The sequence below is a fragment of the Apus apus genome, chromosome 26 (genome assembly GCF_020740795.1).
Source record: "Apus apus isolate bApuApu2 chromosome 26, bApuApu2.pri.cur, whole genome shotgun sequence".
Classification (NCBI taxonomy): domain Eukaryota; kingdom Metazoa; phylum Chordata; class Aves; order Apodiformes; family Apodidae; genus Apus; species Apus apus.
This window is the reverse complement of record NC_067307.1, coordinates 3,410,655-3,427,337: the sequence shown is the minus strand read 5'-3', so window position 1 is coordinate 3,427,337 and position 16,683 is coordinate 3,410,655. Positions and strand designations below refer to the sequence as shown.

At 60.1% G+C, this 16,683-nt stretch overlaps 2 protein-coding genes across 3 annotated transcripts; one reads left to right on the top strand and one right to left on the bottom strand.

Moving 5' to 3' along the window:
• The first annotated feature begins 1,091 nt into the window (after positions 1–1,091).
• On the top strand, positions 1,092–2,881 carry NODAL (nodal growth differentiation factor). Its single transcript, XM_051640816.1, has 3 exons — positions 1,092–1,308; positions 1,696–2,483; positions 2,581–2,881. Exons 1-3 carry the CDS (start codon positions 1,092–1,094, stop codon positions 2,731–2,733), a joined length of 1,158 nt encoding a protein of 385 aa, XP_051496776.1. The 3' UTR covers positions 2,734–2,881.
• Positions 2,882–8,625: 5,744 nt separating this feature from the next.
• Positions 8,626–15,058, bottom strand: EIF4EBP1 (eukaryotic translation initiation factor 4E binding protein 1). Of its 2 annotated transcripts, none has more exons than XM_051640878.1 (3): positions 14,852–15,058; positions 10,329–10,499; positions 8,626–9,029 (listed from the first exon to the last, which is right to left on the bottom strand). In XM_051640878.1, the coding sequence occupies exons 1-3, from the start codon at positions 14,997–14,999 to the stop codon at positions 8,995–8,997; spliced, it is 354 nt and encodes a 117-aa protein (XP_051496838.1). In that variant the 5' UTR covers positions 15,000–15,058; the 3' UTR covers positions 8,626–8,994. The 2 variants fall into 2 exon arrangements, with proteins under 2 accessions (XP_051496838.1, XP_051496839.1); XM_051640879.1 differs by having other exon boundaries at positions 8,626–9,026; positions 14,852–15,056.
• Positions 15,059–16,683: the final 1,625 nt, after the last annotated feature.

Below are 16,683 nucleotides of genomic sequence, written 5' to 3'. Positions count from 1 at the left end.
CTGTCTTGATGTCACCCTGCTCTGCAGTGATGTCATCCCGCCAAAGCCGGGCAGGGCTGACCCGGGGGGTCACTCGGAGCAGGTCCCACCCCTCGGCGCCCCCTGGCAGCTCCTGTGGTCTCCTGCCGCACACCGGCCCCACGCAGGGGGGTCCCGCGTGAAGATTTAGCACGTTTCCCCCCGCCTCCCTCTGAAAGCCTCTCGCTGGGAGGGCCGTAGAGGCGGGGGACCACCCTGCTCGGCTCCTCACACCTGGGGACCCCCCTGCTCGGCTCCTCACACCCCCGGGGGCCGGGCACAGCTGGGCCGGGGGTCACACGCAGCCATGTGTCCCCGCGACCACCCTCACTCTGCTGCAGCAGTAAAAGGCTGATGGCAGAAGGTTCATCCCTCGCATCCCTGTGCCTGGCCCCCAGCACCCCTGACCCAGGGTCCCCCGAGGCTGGTCTTGGGACAAGGGCGCCCCCAGGATGGTGCCATCACCCCTGCGCTGCCCAGCGACATCCTGCTCCCCAGCCTCTCCCCTGGTCCTGCTCCAGCGATGGGAAAAGGAGAAACCAAGAGGGAGGCAGAGCCCCTGCCTGGACAAGGCTGGAGCAGTGACAGGAACAAAGTCCATGGGTTCCCCAGGTCTGATCCCTTCTCCAAGGAGGAGGACAGGATTGCCGTGGAGCAGTGCTGGGGCCACTCACCCCCAGGGTTCCCGGGTGCTGGGGACAGCGATGGGGGGCTGTTCCCCCTGCCAGAGGGGGTTAGAGAGCGCTGGTGGTGGGAACGAGCCCCGGAGGGAGGGATGGACGGATGGATGGATGGAAAGAGGGATGCAAAGAACAGATGAGGAGATGAGGCAGAGCTGGAGGGAGGGATGGGGAGAGAAAGGAGGGAAAAAGGGGAAACGGAGGACATGGAAATGGGGAGGGATGGAGGAGGGGGAGACGATGGGTGGAGAGGGAGGATGGAGATAGAGACGGAGGGAGGGAGCCGGGAACGGAGGGATGGGACGAGGGATGGGGAGGGGGCTGCCGGGGCCGCCCGGGGCGGCGCTCGGGGCTGCGGTACAAATAGGGCGGCTGCGGGCGGCCCCTCCAGCCATGCGGACCCCGCTGCGCTCCGCGCCCGCGCTGGCGCTTTGCGCCCTCGCCTTGCTCCGCCTGGGCTGCGCACCCACCCGCGCACGGACCCTCGCCCCGACCCCCGCCGCCCCCCGCGCCGCCCCGCGCTGCCCCCCGCTGATGCTGCAGCTGCTCCGCGCCCCGCCCGCCCCGCTCCGCGCCGCCGCCGCCGCCGCCCTCAGCCTCTCCCCGCACGGTGAGTGGGGCCGCGGCCCCGAGCATCCCTGCCCCGCAACCGGCGACGTCCCTGGGCATCCCTCTCCCTCCCGGGCATCTCTCTCCCCGCAGCCGGCGCTGTCCCCGAGCATCCCTGTCCCAGCACTGTCCCTAGGACCGGCGCTGTCCCGAGACTCTCACCATCCCCTGGCATTCCTGTCTCTGGGACACACACCATCCCCGAGCATCCCTGTCCTGGGACTGGCACTGTCCCGGCGCTCTTGCTGGATCTCAGGATGGATCCAGCTGCTTTCCCCCCCCCCGACCCTCAGCATCCCGAGGCAGGGACCCTGCCCTGGCAGCACTGAGGGCACTGTCCCCTCCTGGCGAAGCCGTCAGTCCCCTCACCACGCCCCTTGGCTTTCAGGCTCGCTGCAGAACGGCTCGCGCTGGGCGCTCTCCTTCGACATGTCCTCGCTCTCCAGCAGCCAGGAGGTGAGCCTGGCCCAGCTCCGCGTCCGCCTGCCCGGCCTCCCCCACCACGTCTCCCTGGACATCTACCACAGCCACCGGCGGAGGTGCCGGGCTGCTGGGACCTGCCCCCACCAGCTCTTCCTGGGCACAGTGGCAGGCAGCCCCTCTTCCACCCAGGCCTCCTGGAGGGTGTTTGAGGTCACCAGCCTGCTCCAGTCCTGGCTCCACCAAACTGTGGCCCCCGGGCACCACGGTCCCATGGGAAGGGAGTGGTGGGAGGAGAGTGGGTTGCCCACCCCGGCCACCACCACCACCACCCATTCGCCCACCTCCAGCAACGCTGGCCACGGGGAGCCAGCCCTGCCCCAGGACGTGATGGACAGAGTCCTGCTGCTCGTTTTCTCCAAGGACAAGTCTCCAGGAGACCACAGCCTCATCAGGACAGCAGAGACCTCCAAGCACGTCATGCGTGACAGTGGCTCCCAGGGCGCGGGGACCCACCGACAGCGCAGGAACAGGATGGAGAAGGAAAGGATCAAAGTGAGTGACGCTGCTGCTGCCGTCCCAGGGGAGGCAGGCAGGTCCCTGTGCCGGAGGGTGGACATGATGGTGGATTTTGAGCAGACAGGCTGGGGCAGCTGGATTGTCTACCCCAAAAAGTACAACGCCTACCGGTGCGAAGGGCAGTGCCCGTCACCCGTGGACGAGACCTTCAAGCCCACCAACCACGCCTACATTCAGGTAAGAGGGGGCTGCTGCCTCCGCTGCCCCCACCACCCCCATCCCCACCATCCCCCCGCACGGGGTGATGCTTTGCCCTTCTCATGTCTCCCCACAGAGTTTGCTGCAGCTCTACAAGCCCAACCAGGTGCCCTGTCCTGCCTGCTCCCCGGTCAGGATGAGTCCCCTCTCCATGCTCTACTACGAGAAGGGCGAGATCGTCGTCCGCCACCACGAGGACATGATCATCGAGGAGTGTGGCTGCAACTGAGCCCAGCTTGTCCCCTGCTGGGAAGGGGCACCTCTCAGCCTGGAAAGTGTCCCCAGGGACCAGCCACCCAACCCACCACCAACTGGGGCTGAGCCCCCACCAAACCCTGCCTGCCCCATGGGTCAGCAAAGCTCTGGCTGTGCCAGGGTAGGAGCAGGTGCCCACAGCACGGAGTGGCTGTGGGACATGATGGAGCCAGGCCGTGCACAGGGGAGGACATCAAACACCTCCTGCTGTCACCTGCACCGCTGGCAGCACCTGGTGGCAGGTGCCCAAAGGCTGCACTTCATGGGGACCTGAGGAGCTGGCGGCCGGGGTGTGCAGGGGCACAGGCTGGTGGCAGTGGCAGTGTCACTCCCTGCCACCACATGCTGCCTATGGCCCTGCTGCTTTTGCCAGTATGGCCGGTGGCCACAGGCTGTTGGGACACAGCAGCACCAGTGTCCAGCCATGCTGAGCTTCTGCACCACCGGGCTTCTCCACCTCCCCTGGGGATCTCTTCAGACTTCTATTTTATTTCTATTAAAACTCTCTCAGATTTTGATGACAATGGGGCTGACTTAATGTGTCAGCCCAGAGTCCAGAGCCCCAGATGGCAGCACCTGGCAGGCAGGGACAGGCAGGGACCCATCTCAGCCAGCTCCTGCCCTCAGGCAGCATGGCCCTGGGGAGGGACAGTCCCCACCAGGAGCTGGTTGGCAGCAGGTGACCTGCACCCCATACCCTCCTCACTCAGGACCATGCAGGACTGATGCAACAGACTGACCTGAGGTTCCTGCATCCCTCTCCAAAGCATCATCCACCCACCAGGAGCCAGGGAGGGTTTGCCCAGGTGTTCCTGGCAGTGAGGCAGCCCCACAGTGGGTGCTGGTGGATCTGAGCCCCTAAAGCCCTCCTACCTGCCCTGAACATCTTGGATCCTGTGCTGCCTTCCTCTGTAACACAACGTCTGTGCTCAAAGCTTCCCCACCACCACTGGCTGGAGTGAAAGGGCCATGGTTATAAAACTAATCAATAAATTATGTATTTTAAAAATGCCTGGTAGATCCTGCTGGTCTCCACTGCCCACTTTTGCGGCACAATGGTCTCTCAGGGTATGATTCCCCCCATCTCTCTGGGCATCTGCTGCACCCAGAGGCTCTCCCTGCCCAGGATCTGGCTGCTCCCAGCTCCTTTCCACCCAGAGCTGCCAGTTTTACCACGACTTGTTGTCAAAACCAGCAATGCCAGGTGGTAGCACCCAGAGCAGGGGGGGCTGCTGCTGTACCTTGCTTGAGCAAGGAGTTCCCCTTGAGCAGCACAAAAGGTGCTCCACAGCTCTGTGAGGGGGCAGGTTAGTGTGAGATAACAAAGCTGTTCCCACCCTGACAGGAGGTTGCCCAAGAGCAAGCGGGGAAGCACCTGCAGCCTTTGAGGAAAGGGGCTAAGGGGATTTTCTGCCTTTATTTACCCCTTGGAGATAAGGGAAGGGCTGTGCTTTCCGAGAAGGATCCACCAGCCCGTGCAGGTGGCTCTTTGGGTCACCCACCCATGGGTGACAGGGCTGGGAGCTGCAGCAGGGGAGCTCCAGCCACAGAGGGTGCCTGGGGTCTCAACTGCCCCGGGGGGGACCGTGCCAGCCCTGGGAGAGGACACTCCCCCTGGGGCAATGAGGTTGAGCCCCCAGGTTTGGCCAAGCTCACCCCGTTGTGGCTCTGGCCGGGGCTTGGGGTCCCCCGGGGTCCCAGCTGCCCTGGATGGGGACAGGGCAGACGCTGGGGACCCGCTGCCGGGTACACGCTGCAGAGGGGAGGAGCGGGACCACGGCCACCCCCAGCCCTCCCCTCCTGGGACCACCGGCCCGACTCCACATCCCAGCCAGCCTGATTATCCCCAATCCACATCCCAGCCGGCAGATAAACAAAGCGCGTCTGGTTCCCCCCCTCGGCGCGGACCCTCCCCTGGGCCGCTCACATATTCACCAGCGGTTCACACTGGGACCAGCCCGTCATTAGAGGGTCATTTGCAGGAGCTGTCAAGGCCGGGCAGGGAAGCTGGGCCAGCCCTGGCAGGAGGCAGATGCGAGCAGAAATCTGGAGATCTGGGTTCTTGATTAAAGAAAATTACATATTTTTTTTTCCTGCCTCTCCCCGCGCTGCTCCCTCCCTGCCACCCCAGCAGCGAAGGTGACAGCCAGAAGGTTTCATTGCCCCATGCTCACCAGCTCCTGTTCCCCCATCCCAGGATCCCCCTCGCCCCCCCCAGCCCTCTGTGTCCATCTGTATCTCTGCCATCTCTGCCCCTCCATCAAGCCTGTTTGAAAATCCAGCAGCGGGTTCAAAAGTCGTGGTGGGGCACGGGGGAGGCAGGGGCCGCTCCCTGGGGACAGCCGGGTGGAAAAATAAAGGCTGAAGATTCCAGGGCATAAGGAAAACATCAAAGTGGGGATGGTGACAATAAAGCTGCACAGCCAGGCTCAGGCACAGGGCAGGGGCTGGGCTGGGAGCCGAGCCCTCCAGAGCCAGCCCTGCCCCCTGCTCCTGCCCCAATCCACATCGGCTGCGGGACAGAGGGACCCAGACACGCGGGGCAGTAACGCGGGGGGTCCCCTGCAGCCCCCCCCGCAGGCAGCAGCAGCAGGACCCCTCAGCATCCCGGGGCGGGGACACCGCGGGGGTGGAGGGACAGCGGGAAGGGGACATGGAGGTTTTCCCTCTGCTCCCGAAGCGCCGGCAGGGAATGGTCCAGCTGGCACGTTCAGCCAGACCCGGGTCTTGCCCTCAGATCCTCCTTGGGAGCCTCGCCCAGGCAGAAGGGACCAGTTTTTGCTGCAGTTCCTCAGTGGGGGTTTTGCTGCAGAGCAGGAGCCCCTGCCCCCCACCCAGGAGTGCTGGGGCCGTGGAGCATCCCACTGCCCTCCCAAAGTGTCAGGGATGTTGGGGTGCCTGCTTTGGAAAGGCTGGCCTGGCTTTAGCTCCTGTACACCTTGGCATGGGAAGGACGGAGCCTTCCCTGTGTTGGGAAGCTTTTCTGGCAGGAAAAGCGCCCGAGGTTTTACAGATGTAAAGTTCTCAGGGAAGTGCCAGAGTGTGGGGCAGGCTGGGGTGAGGATGAGGAGCTGCTCCCCTGCCTGTCCCCCAGCTTCCCTCACTGTGCACAGGGCCAGACCCACAAGCTTCCCCCCCAAACAGCGACCCAGAGCCACCTGTGCCAGGAACAGCAGGAAGGCAGGGAACGTTGGCACCGTTTACCTTGGACACAGGAGGGGAGAGAGAGAGAACAAACAGCCCAAAGGGCCCGTCACAGCCCAGGGTGGTGTTTGCACAAACGGTGGAGGCACCACCTGGGCCAGGCGACCAGGACACGGATCAGGACCCGGGCACTCAGCCCTGCCCCCTCCAGACAGAAAGGGGCAGGATCAGCAAATGCAATGAGAAAACCAACACTTGTCCCTCGGACCTCCCCGGAGCATCCCAGCCGTGTCAGGCAGCCCCCCACGCTGCTCCCCCCTGCCGGGCAGCCCCCCCAGCAGCCCCAGGGCTGTGAGGGAAAGGGCCAGGCAAGGAACAAACCCTGCTCCAGCAGGGATCTGCCTGGGAAGAGCCAAGCTGCTCTTTCCATGATGTAGGCACAACTGGAGCATGAAGGAGACAGATCCAAAAGGTGACAGTGAAGGACGCGGCACCGGCCGGGGGTGCAGGGGAGGGAGGAGGATGCAAAGGACTGAGCAGGGGATGCTGAGTCCCACACACCACGGGTGGAAGAGCTCAAGGCCTGAACATGGGACAAATTGCACGGGAGCAAATGGACACGAGGGCCACGTCACCAGGCCAGGTGTTCACATGGCCCCGGGGCTTCCACCAGGAGCCCTGACCCTCCTGAACCCCCTGGCACCTGGCCGGGTGCTTCACAGGGTGCTCTCCCTCCCTCTGGATTATCAGCCATGAATCCCTGTCGCAGGCACCTGGAGCTTTGATGCTCCCCCAGATCTACATAAGCACGCAGATACTGATGCAAAGCTGAGCATGGACAAAATACTTAACACTTAAAACACTTGTTACCCTCTAGCAGGGGGGTGGGAAGGAAAGGAACTTAAAAGCCTTGCTGGGGAGAGCTGGCACTCCACAAGAGCCAGGCAGTTGCTTTGTAGCCACATAGAAACCTGTCACCACGAGACCCTTGTCCATGTGGGTCAGACCCTCATGGCACAAAGAGCAGAGAGGCTGGAACCAGCCCTGGGCACCTGGAGGTGCCACCCGTGGCTTGGGGTGGCCCCATAGTGGGGGGACAGGGAGCCAGGACCACAGTGCTGGCTGGGTCAGCCAGGATCACCAGAGGTTTTAGGATGTGTTTTTTTTTTACCTTCTGCAGCACATCGAGCTCCTTTCCCAGCTAAACCCACTGCCCAGGCTCCATCCACACAGCCCAGACTCCACCACAACCCCCCAGTTTGGTCAGGGGAGAGCAGGAAAAGCAGCCCCAGTGCTGAGCACCCAGACCTAATCACGGCAAACACCTCTCCAGTCTCCCCCGGGCCCCCCCAAAGTAACCAGCTTTGGGCAAATTAGCATCAACACGGGAAGTTTTCTTAAAAACAAATCTGCTGCCACCTCCCACAGAAAACAAAGCTGGAGGTTGCTGTGCTGTGCCTGGAGCAGGAGGGCTCTGAGGACGTGGGGACCCAAGCTGCTGCCCCAGCAGCCCCATCTGACAGAGCCCATTTTTGATCTAAAATATGGAGCAAGAAAAACCAGTCGGCAGCAGCTGCAGACACTCCAGCAGCTCCTCTCTGCACACACACACACCCCCCCCCCCCCCCATAACACAACTTCACACACGGAGCTGCAAGGCTGATCAACTGACACCTGAGGGCAGTAAATTTGGATTTGTTCCCATTAAGGTTTCAGAGAAACACTTAATCTTATCTTAAAAAAATGCGAGTTTATCTGCAGCAAGTGCTTTGTTCAGTTACTCATTATTTAAGGCTTGCATATCATAATGTCACAATTGAGCTTAATTAGCAGATATTTAAATGCAGATACCTACCAAGGGGGATTGGACAGACACTCTTTGTCTTTTAGGAGGGTCAGCTCCCTTTCAGGTCACCTCCTAATATGCAACCTCCTTCTTGGGGGTGCCTCCAGCCCCAGCATGGTGGTCACAAGCAGGACTCTGCTCCACTGAACTGCAGAGACCAGGAACTCAGCTCTGGGGGCCCAAGGTGAACACTCCCACAGTAAAATTACTTTTCTTCAGATGAAAACTCCCCCCTCAGAACAGGGCAGGCTCACTTCCAACCTCCCTGTTAACCCCTACTCTCTTCCCAAAGTCGATGTGAAGCCTTAAATCTTTGCCCACCAAGGCACAGAAAGCAGGAACAAGTGTAAAACAGCACAAGGGCTTCAGCAGGGATCAAAAAAGCAGCAGAAAATACGATAGCCAAGAACTCACTTGCATGCTGGAAGGAATCCGTGGCTCTGGGGAGCAGGAATTGCAGCCAAAGCAGGAATTGCAGCCCAGAAGCTCAGGTTTTCCCTGGCAGGGAGGAGAAGGCAACTCAGGTCAGGACCCTCTGCAGCTCTCAGCTCCTGCTGCCTCCTCTGAACTAATTCCAGCCACCTCCACCTGTGGCCCCAGGGTGATTAAAAAAGCTGCAGCACCTGCACCCTGACCTCGGGACAGCTGGGAACATCCCCCACAGCTCTGGCCATGTCTGGAAGCAGACCCAGAGCTGGAAACTTCCAGCAGGAGCTGCATGTGGGACACATGGATAGATGTCCCTCTGGGGGCTTGAGGCTCCTGGGCCACTGTCACCCCAGTCAGGGTGTCACTCTGGGGCTACACAAAGTGCAAAACTTTCTGCAAACAGGCTGGAAGTTTCTTGCTGGAATGAACAAAAGGACAGAAGCCACATTTATTGCATTCATCTCCATACCAGGAGACTCGAAATGATTTTTATTTCTCCCTCGTATTGCATTTCTGTAACTTTTACAGTATTAAAATGATTATAACCAAAGCATAAAACTGGAAACAAAACCAATCATTGAGAGTGTCCCCTCTGGCGCCCCCAGGCCCCTGGTCAGCAGGGCCGGTGCCCGCGGGGGAGGCTGAGGCTCGGTCCGTGTCTCAGGACACACCCCCGGCTCCAGGGAGGGAAGAAACTGCCTTTCCCGGGAAGCAGGAAGGCACTCAAGGCATGGGCTGCTTTTAAGCCTGGCTGGTGGGAATCCTCAAGACAAGGTCCTGGTTCTTCACTGGATAAGCACTCCCAGGGCACGTACTTTAGATGTCCATGTCAAACTGCTCTTCCTCAGCTGCTGAGAGGGACAAAAACACCCACAAGTAAGTCCTAAAAGCTTCTTTATAAATACCAAATATTTTACTGAAGAAAGAAGTCAGTTTTGCTTCAGAAATGTGGCTGCTGGGACTTAAAAACTGCCCCCAGGCATCAAGTTGGATATGAAAACCACCTTGTACAAGAAAAATGGAAGCTCTGCCCACAGAGAGGCTTGTCCTCACAGACAGACAAGAACAGCAGTAGAGAAGATGCCCTTGAATGTATTTTTACCCCTGAATTTCCTTGTAAAAAAGGAATGTAAAGCATAATGTTGATGACAATCCCTGGTATAAACTTCTACACAGATGCATGTTTCATAGCTCAGGCAGAGTGACAGGGTGGCAGGAATGATCCTTCCTGAGGACAGGGCTGGGATCCAACACAGCCAGGGAATCCAGTGAAGCACCTCAGGTCACAAGTGGGGAATAAAAAGCAGTGAGCATCATTGACTCTGGGAAGAGTTTGCTTAGAGTGAGTGTGGAAGCCAGATAGTGAGCATTCAGACCTATATTTTTAGAGAGAAGATAAAAAACTCCACTGGCTACTTTCAGGTTGCTTCAGGAAGTGATCTCACTTTAAAAAAAGAAACAAAACTGTTGCTGCAGAGCAACAGTTACTGCCAGTGTCTGTAATTAAGTGTTGACGTGCACTAAGTGGCCACTGATCTGCTCTCCCATGGACTGGCCTCTGCCTTGACCACCCCTGCAAGCTTCTGCTGAGCCCCTGAAGGCAGCACTGGACACTGGACAAGTGATATATTCAAAGCAGGATGACACCTGCCTCATCAGTGGAGCCCAATTTATGTGTGCCCAGAACCACGCATAGAATCCTGCACAGAATCCATGTGTGCAGCAATTTATGTACAGCAGAAGCCTCAGTGCCACAAAAAGGCAGCAGGAATTTACAGCTGGCACCAGAAACCCCCCAGCAAACCCTGCCCTGAGCTGCAACCTGATCCCTCAGACATGCAGAGCAGCTGCAGGATGGCCCAGGACCCAGCACCAGCTGCACCTGCTCCCTCCCCACGGGACCATTAACCCAGTCGCAGGCTCCCAAATGCTAAATTAATAACAAATTACATCTAACCAATAGAAAAATGTCACAAAACTGGGGACCACAACAGAACCCAGTCACCATGAGACCCTAACTCCCTCACAACACTAAACAGGACTTGGATTTTGCAAGAGGCTCCCAGTGTGTTGGCCACGGATCCCAGGGGTCTCCTGGCCCAGCGCAGCTGAGGTTGGGGTTTCCAGGAGCTGGTTTTTCATACACTCACCTGTGCTCACTTTCTCATCACAGTTTGGGATGTGGTTGTTCTCAATCTTCAGCTCCTCCACATGTGGGCTGGTAACACCTGGAATGTCCGGGAGGTCCGAGGGAGGGGTTTTGGCAACCGGAGAATTGCGGCATTCCATGAGAAACTTGCGGTCATAAATGATCCTGGTTCCTGGGGGGGACAAGGACACTGGGTTAGTGTTTTGGTGCTGGGCGACCTTCAGAGCTGGATAACAAAACAGGAGGCATATCTGACACGCTCCTGTTATTTAGCACTGACTCATTTGGTGCTACCTCACAAGACACCATTTATCGCTGTATTTGCCTAAAAAAGGTCCATCCAGTCCCCAAAACAGCTGCAGCCACCAGCCTGCTGCACAGGGACCCCAGACCCAGCTGGATCCTGTCTGCAAGCACACCCAGCCCCTTCCACCTGACTCAGGGTCACAAGAGCACCCAGAGGAAACTGTAAATTGAATTTAACTCCTGCACATAAACAAGCTTTTCCAAGCTGCCCGGGGCCGAGAGCTGATGCAGGCACCTCAGGTAACAGGATGTGGCAGCACCTCCCTGTGCCACTGAACCTCACCCAGCAGGAACTGCTGCAGAGGGATCTGCTGTGGCAGCAGGCACGGGCACACACCCTCCGGGAGGCTCAAACACAGGGCACTGCTGGTGCCTGATTTAATGGTTAACCAGAGCACAGCCTGGCCCCTGCCCCAACACAGCCAGCTCTCCAGGCATGGATTTCTAGGAATACCACTGGACTGAACAGCCTGCTGCTTAGAAAGGAATTGTGTTGGAATGAGCTCAAAAACCACACATAGAAAAGGGATCCCTCCAACTGGCTGCATACTTAACACAGAAACACTGAAGAACAGTTTGTTCTTTACCCAAGAGGAGAGAAACCTCCTCCTGGATCAGACCCTCACTGCTCTGCTCCTGAGAAAGGAAACTTCTTCTTGTGCACTCCCTGAAAAGTGTTAAATAAAACTGCACACAGGCAGGGAACAAGCTCCTGTTGACATCTGTCCTGGAACATTAGATTCAGTTTTAAAGCATGGCTATAAACCTGTGTAGCTGGATATCATGCTTCATGTTCCTGCTAACGAGTTCCCAAAGCACTGGAAACCTTTTCACTACAGTATTTTGAATTTGAGCTGTTTCACTGGATCCAAGGGGAGATCTGACCTGATCCAGAGCTGTGCTCTGGCAGCTGGACTGCAGCAGGCAGGCAACTAGTCTGATAGTTAAGTGTTAAATTCCTGGGAGCTTCGGAGGCAAGGATGGGCCTTCCTGGAAGTGCAGCTCCTGTACCAAGTACTGGGAGCACAGCTGGGACAGGCAAGAGCTTCCAGGCCTGTTCCAGCTCCTCTGGCAGTCACATGCCTGGAGCAGGACTCAGCCCCAGGCCATAAATGGCTCCTTCCAACCAGCTGAGCCCACAGCAGGTCTCCTCCTGTTTCAAGAAGGAAAGACTACACCCCACAGGAGCTGCTCTGTGCCCCAATGCCCTGGTTCCACCACAGCTTCACCACCCGAGCCCCTCACTGAGCAGCTTGGAAAGTCCAGATGGGAATTTGCCTCAGTTTGTTCATTTTCCTCAGGATGAAGCAGCATCCAGTACCACACCTTGTTCCTCTCCTGTTCCCCAGTGGAGCACAGGCACCATGAGCTGCTCCAAGAGCCATCCCAAGCCCACTGGAAGAGCCAGTGACACCAGGGCAGGTCCCTGTGTCAGCACCAGCACCTCCATGTGCTACTCAGCTCAGGAGAGCTGGCAGGGCTCCCCAAAACCTGCTGCTTCACCTGAAGACATGCCCTTAGTGAGCAGGCCAGGAGCCAGGACAGGCACAAAGGGAGTGCTGGGAACAGCCTGTGCTGAAGAGGTCACACCAGCTCCACAGGCTCCTCCCAGCTCCTTGGCTCTGTTTGCTTTTGCCCCTGCTGCAAGGCAAACAGGTACTGCCTGTGCTGGCAGGGAACAGGGCACTGCATCCTGCCACCCCTTCCTGAGGGGATCACAGAGTCCAGAGCCCTGTGAGAGCAGCTGAAAAAGGAAGATCCAGCCCTTCTCTCAGGCTGCTGGCACCAAACAAGGCCCAGATCCCATGTAGTCAGCCCCATGGTGGGCAGAGCTTAGAGCATCCCAAGACCTGACTGTGCCCTCCTTCCACAGGCCCTTTTATCCAAACTCCATTCTAGGATTTCACTTCACTTCTGGAGACCCCAAAGTGACCTGCCAAAGAGCCTCCCCTCAGCAGGGCGAGCTGTGAGAAATCTTAGGAGGAAAACCTCATGTCTGTGACCACAAGCAGCAGAGCCAGAGCAGAGCAAAGGTGTCAACAAAAAGGCTGAGCCAGAAGTGCCTGCCCTGGGCTCCCAGCTCTGGCATCCAGCCCTCTTCCCATCACTCACATCCCCAGGGCTGCCCACAGCCAAAGGTGGGGGGGCACCTCAGGGATTACAGTCCCAATTCCTCTCCAAAATTAGTCAGAGGTTTTCCATGACAAACATGATTTGCTCCTTTCTCCTGATTCTTCAGCTTTCACCTACTGTTCTGCAGGAAACCTCAGGCTTTCTTCAGGGGGCTAAAAACGTGGAACACTTTGAACAAAAGGACCTAAAATAAGTGCTCCTGAAACACACCATTATTTATCTCTGCAGCCCTCAGGGCTCACCATGCAGAGGAGTAAAGCAAATGAGTAACTGTTTGCATGAGAACTCCTCCAGACTCCAGAGGAAAGGGAATTCTTTGCAATGGTGCCCACAAGCACAGACCAACAGCCCAAGGTTAACACTCCCCTCTGAGTCCTGCAGGAATTTTAAGCCATTCCTCCCTTTAGCACCCGGATCCAGCACCTGGAGGTGAGGAGCCAGGGCTGGCAGCTGGGCTGTGGCAGCACAGGCTGTCCCCACCCAGGCTGGGGACAGTGGGGAGCAGCACAGGGTCACAGCAGCACTGAGGGTGCTGCCACGTGTGCACACCCCAATGATAAACATCCTTTGTGCTTCTCTAGACACCCATTAACTCCCTGGCAGACACAAACAGATGATCATCCTGGAAAGCTCACTAGGCTGCACAGTGTTCATTGTGCATCCCTGCTCTGCTGCTCAGAGCACATGGATATTGCTGAGAAAGTCATTCCCATTCTCCTGCTTTTCCAAGGCTTAATCACTGCAAGTGTTAATGAAGCACTTCAGTTCTTCCCTGCTTTCAGAGAAGAGGGAACATATGGCAAAACCACCAGAACTCCAGCTCCCCACCCAGGCTTTTCTGCACCAACACAAAAAAACAAGTGAGTCAGCAAAGCCAGCTTCCCCCTTCCCTCCCAATTTTAACCCCTGAGATATTGTGAAGAAGCTGGCAGGCCTGAGGGACGAGCAAAACACCCTCCCCGTTTGGTTTCTTCTTTTGGCTGCACTTCAAGTCCAGTTTCATCATTCCTGCTGCTCACACTGATCCTTTATGGAGCAGCACGAGGGGAGGAACTCTTAGGATACACGGAAAAAATGATCTCCAGCCACCAAGCAGCAGGAGCAGCTGCCTGGCTGGACACACAGGGATGAGGTGCCCAGTGTCACCCCCTGGAACTGCAGCAGCTTCTCTCGAAAGCCAAACTGCTCAAAATAAACAGACGTTCCAGCAAGGAGCGTGGAGACAAAGCCCTTCGGAGGGATGAGCCCCAGGAGCTCCTCACTGTGCACACGGGCTGCAGCCCCCGCGCTGGGCAGGCAGCAAGTACAGCCAAACCCCCGGTTCATTGTCATTATTTGAGGATCAGACCCGCAGAGGAGCCCAGCCCCGGCAGCCTCACTCAGCTCAGCTCCCGCAGCAGGGACAGGGGACCAGCCCGCTGCCCCGCGCTGCTGCGGCCGCGGAAGGGGGAGCGACCCGCGAGCAGCGAGAGAGGCCTCGGGGTCTGTTTCGTGCCAGAGGAAACGTCCGGCGTTAGAGATCAGCATTAATAAGTAACCCAAAGGGGAGGAGGACGGGTTTGCTGCCAGCCAGGCTGCCCAGGAGCCCAAACAGCAGCCCCCGGGGGGGCTGCTCGGCTGCCCCGGCCCCCTGGGCACCCCCGAAGGTGGAACCCCCCGTTGTGCCCCCTCACCCCGCAGGGACCGAACTCCCTGCCAAGCCAGACCCCGCCCGGGCAGGGGACCCCCCGCCGCCCCGGGCTCCCCGCTCCCTCTGATGCAACATCACCCCCCGCTGCGCCCCGACCGGGGGGGCCTCCTCACCCCGAAACCCCGCAGAACGAGACCCCCACAGCCACGCACCCCCCGCCCCGAGCGGAAACCCCCCCACACACTACCCGGGCTGACCCCCCCGGGCCCCCACACGGCTCCACGCGGAGCCCCCTCCCCTTATCCGCAGCCCCCGGGACAGGAGCCCCCGACGCCCCTCACACCCCCCGAGACAACAGCCTCCCGGACCAGGGCCCGCCCGGCTCCCACCGCACACCCGGGGCCGCCCCCGGGGGGGCTCCCACCGGGAGACCCCCCCCGCCCCCCCGCTCTCACCGCCCGGCGTGGTCCCGAAGACGGTGCCCCCCGGGGTGGTGCTGTAGTCCCCGGGCGGCAGCGGGGCTCCGTCGGGCAGGGCGAGGCGCTTGCCGGGGCCCGGGATGTCGCGGCTCGGGGTCTGGCCCTGGCAGCAGCGGCCCGACATGGCGCCCGCACCGGGACCCGCCGCCCGCCCGCCCCGCGCCCCTTCCGCCGCGGGACACGCCCCTTCCCCGCTGGGGGCGGGGCCTGGGCAGGGAGGGGGCGGGCCCGGGGAATAATAATGAGGAGAGGAAGGAATAATAATGAGGAAGGCGGGGCAGGGGCGGGGAGAAGGTGGGGATTCATCATTAGGAAGGGGCGGGGAGAGAGCGATGGGGGGAACTGATTAAGGAACAGCAGGTAGGGGCGGGGCTTAGTTAATGAGGGGGGTGGAGCAGGGGCGGAGCGAGGGTGGGGGTATTAATTAGGGAGGCGGGGCATGGGAGGGTGAGGGCAAGGGGTGGAGTTTATGCATAATAAAGCATGTGGGGCAGGAGGGGGCGGGGTCTAGGCGGGGCGGTGGGCGGGGCTTGGGGCAGGGGGCGTGGCTATGGTGGGGTGGGACAGGGGCGGGGCGGGTCCCCAAGCTCCGAGGGTCCTAGTGCACCCCACCCCTCCCGGCCCCCCTTCGGACCACCCACCCACCCGCTGTCCCCCCCTGTCCCCTCACTCCCTTACCGCGGGGTACCCACCCCCTATGCCCCCCACCCTCAGCACCACCTGCTGTGCCCCCAGCCCCCTTCTTCCGGGGCACTCAGCCCCCCCCTCGGTGACCCCGGCAGGGGGTGCAGCCGCGGTGGCCGCGCTGGCGGGTCCCGGGTGGTCCCAGGGTGCAGCCTGCGGGGACAGATGTCTGCCCGCCCCCATCCCAAATGGCTCTGCCACCTCCGGGGGGCGCCGGGACCAAACACCAGAGGGGCCGGGGCGGGGACACAGCACCCGAAGAGCTGCCGGCACGAAGCCTGAGCGTCCCGGGGCGCAGAGCCCGCTCCCCCCGTCACCACCGCCCTGCCCGCAAGCGCCTGCAGTTCCGGCCGTGTCCGCCAGAGGGAGACACGCCCGGGGAAGAGGGGGAGCCCGCTCCCCCCTCCCCACCTCCCCTCTGGTGCCTGCAGTTCCTCCCCGTGTCCGCCAGAGGGAGACACGCCCTGGGAAGGCGCAGAGTCCGCCCCCCCTCACGACCACCCTGCCCACTAGTGCGATGAGTCCCGGCAGTTCCGCCCCGTGTCCGCCAGAGGGCGACACGCCCGGGTAAGGGGCAGAGCCCCGGCAGGCTGGGGGACCCCAGGAGGACCCCCGGGGCCTCCGAACAGGCTGGTGTGCCCCCCAAGGACCCCTGGGGCCCCTGAGCAGGCTGCTGTACCCCCCAAGGAGCCCTGGGACCCCTGTGCAGGCTGCAGTGCTCCTCAAAGACCCCTGAGACCCCCGAACAGTCTGTGGTACCCCCCCCAGGACCTCTGGGACCCCTGAGCAGGCTGCTGTGCCCCCCGAAGGCCCCCAGGACCCCCGGTAGGCTGTGGTGCCAGACAGGCAGCCCTGTCCCCGTGCAGCTGCTGAATCGATCAGAGGGGCTGGGGCAGGACAATGACACATCCGGCCATGCAAATGACATCAGCTGTGACCCCCAGCCCAGCCAGGCGTCCTGCCACCCAGTAACAAGGTCCAGTGCCATTTCCTCCTCCTCCTCCCAGAGAATGGACCATTACGGGGTCAAGGAGCTGGGGGGAAGTCAGGGTCTAAGGCAACATCCTGGTTGGGGTGGAGTGGGAGGGTACCAGACCCCCCTTCATTGGGGTGTGGGTCCCTGC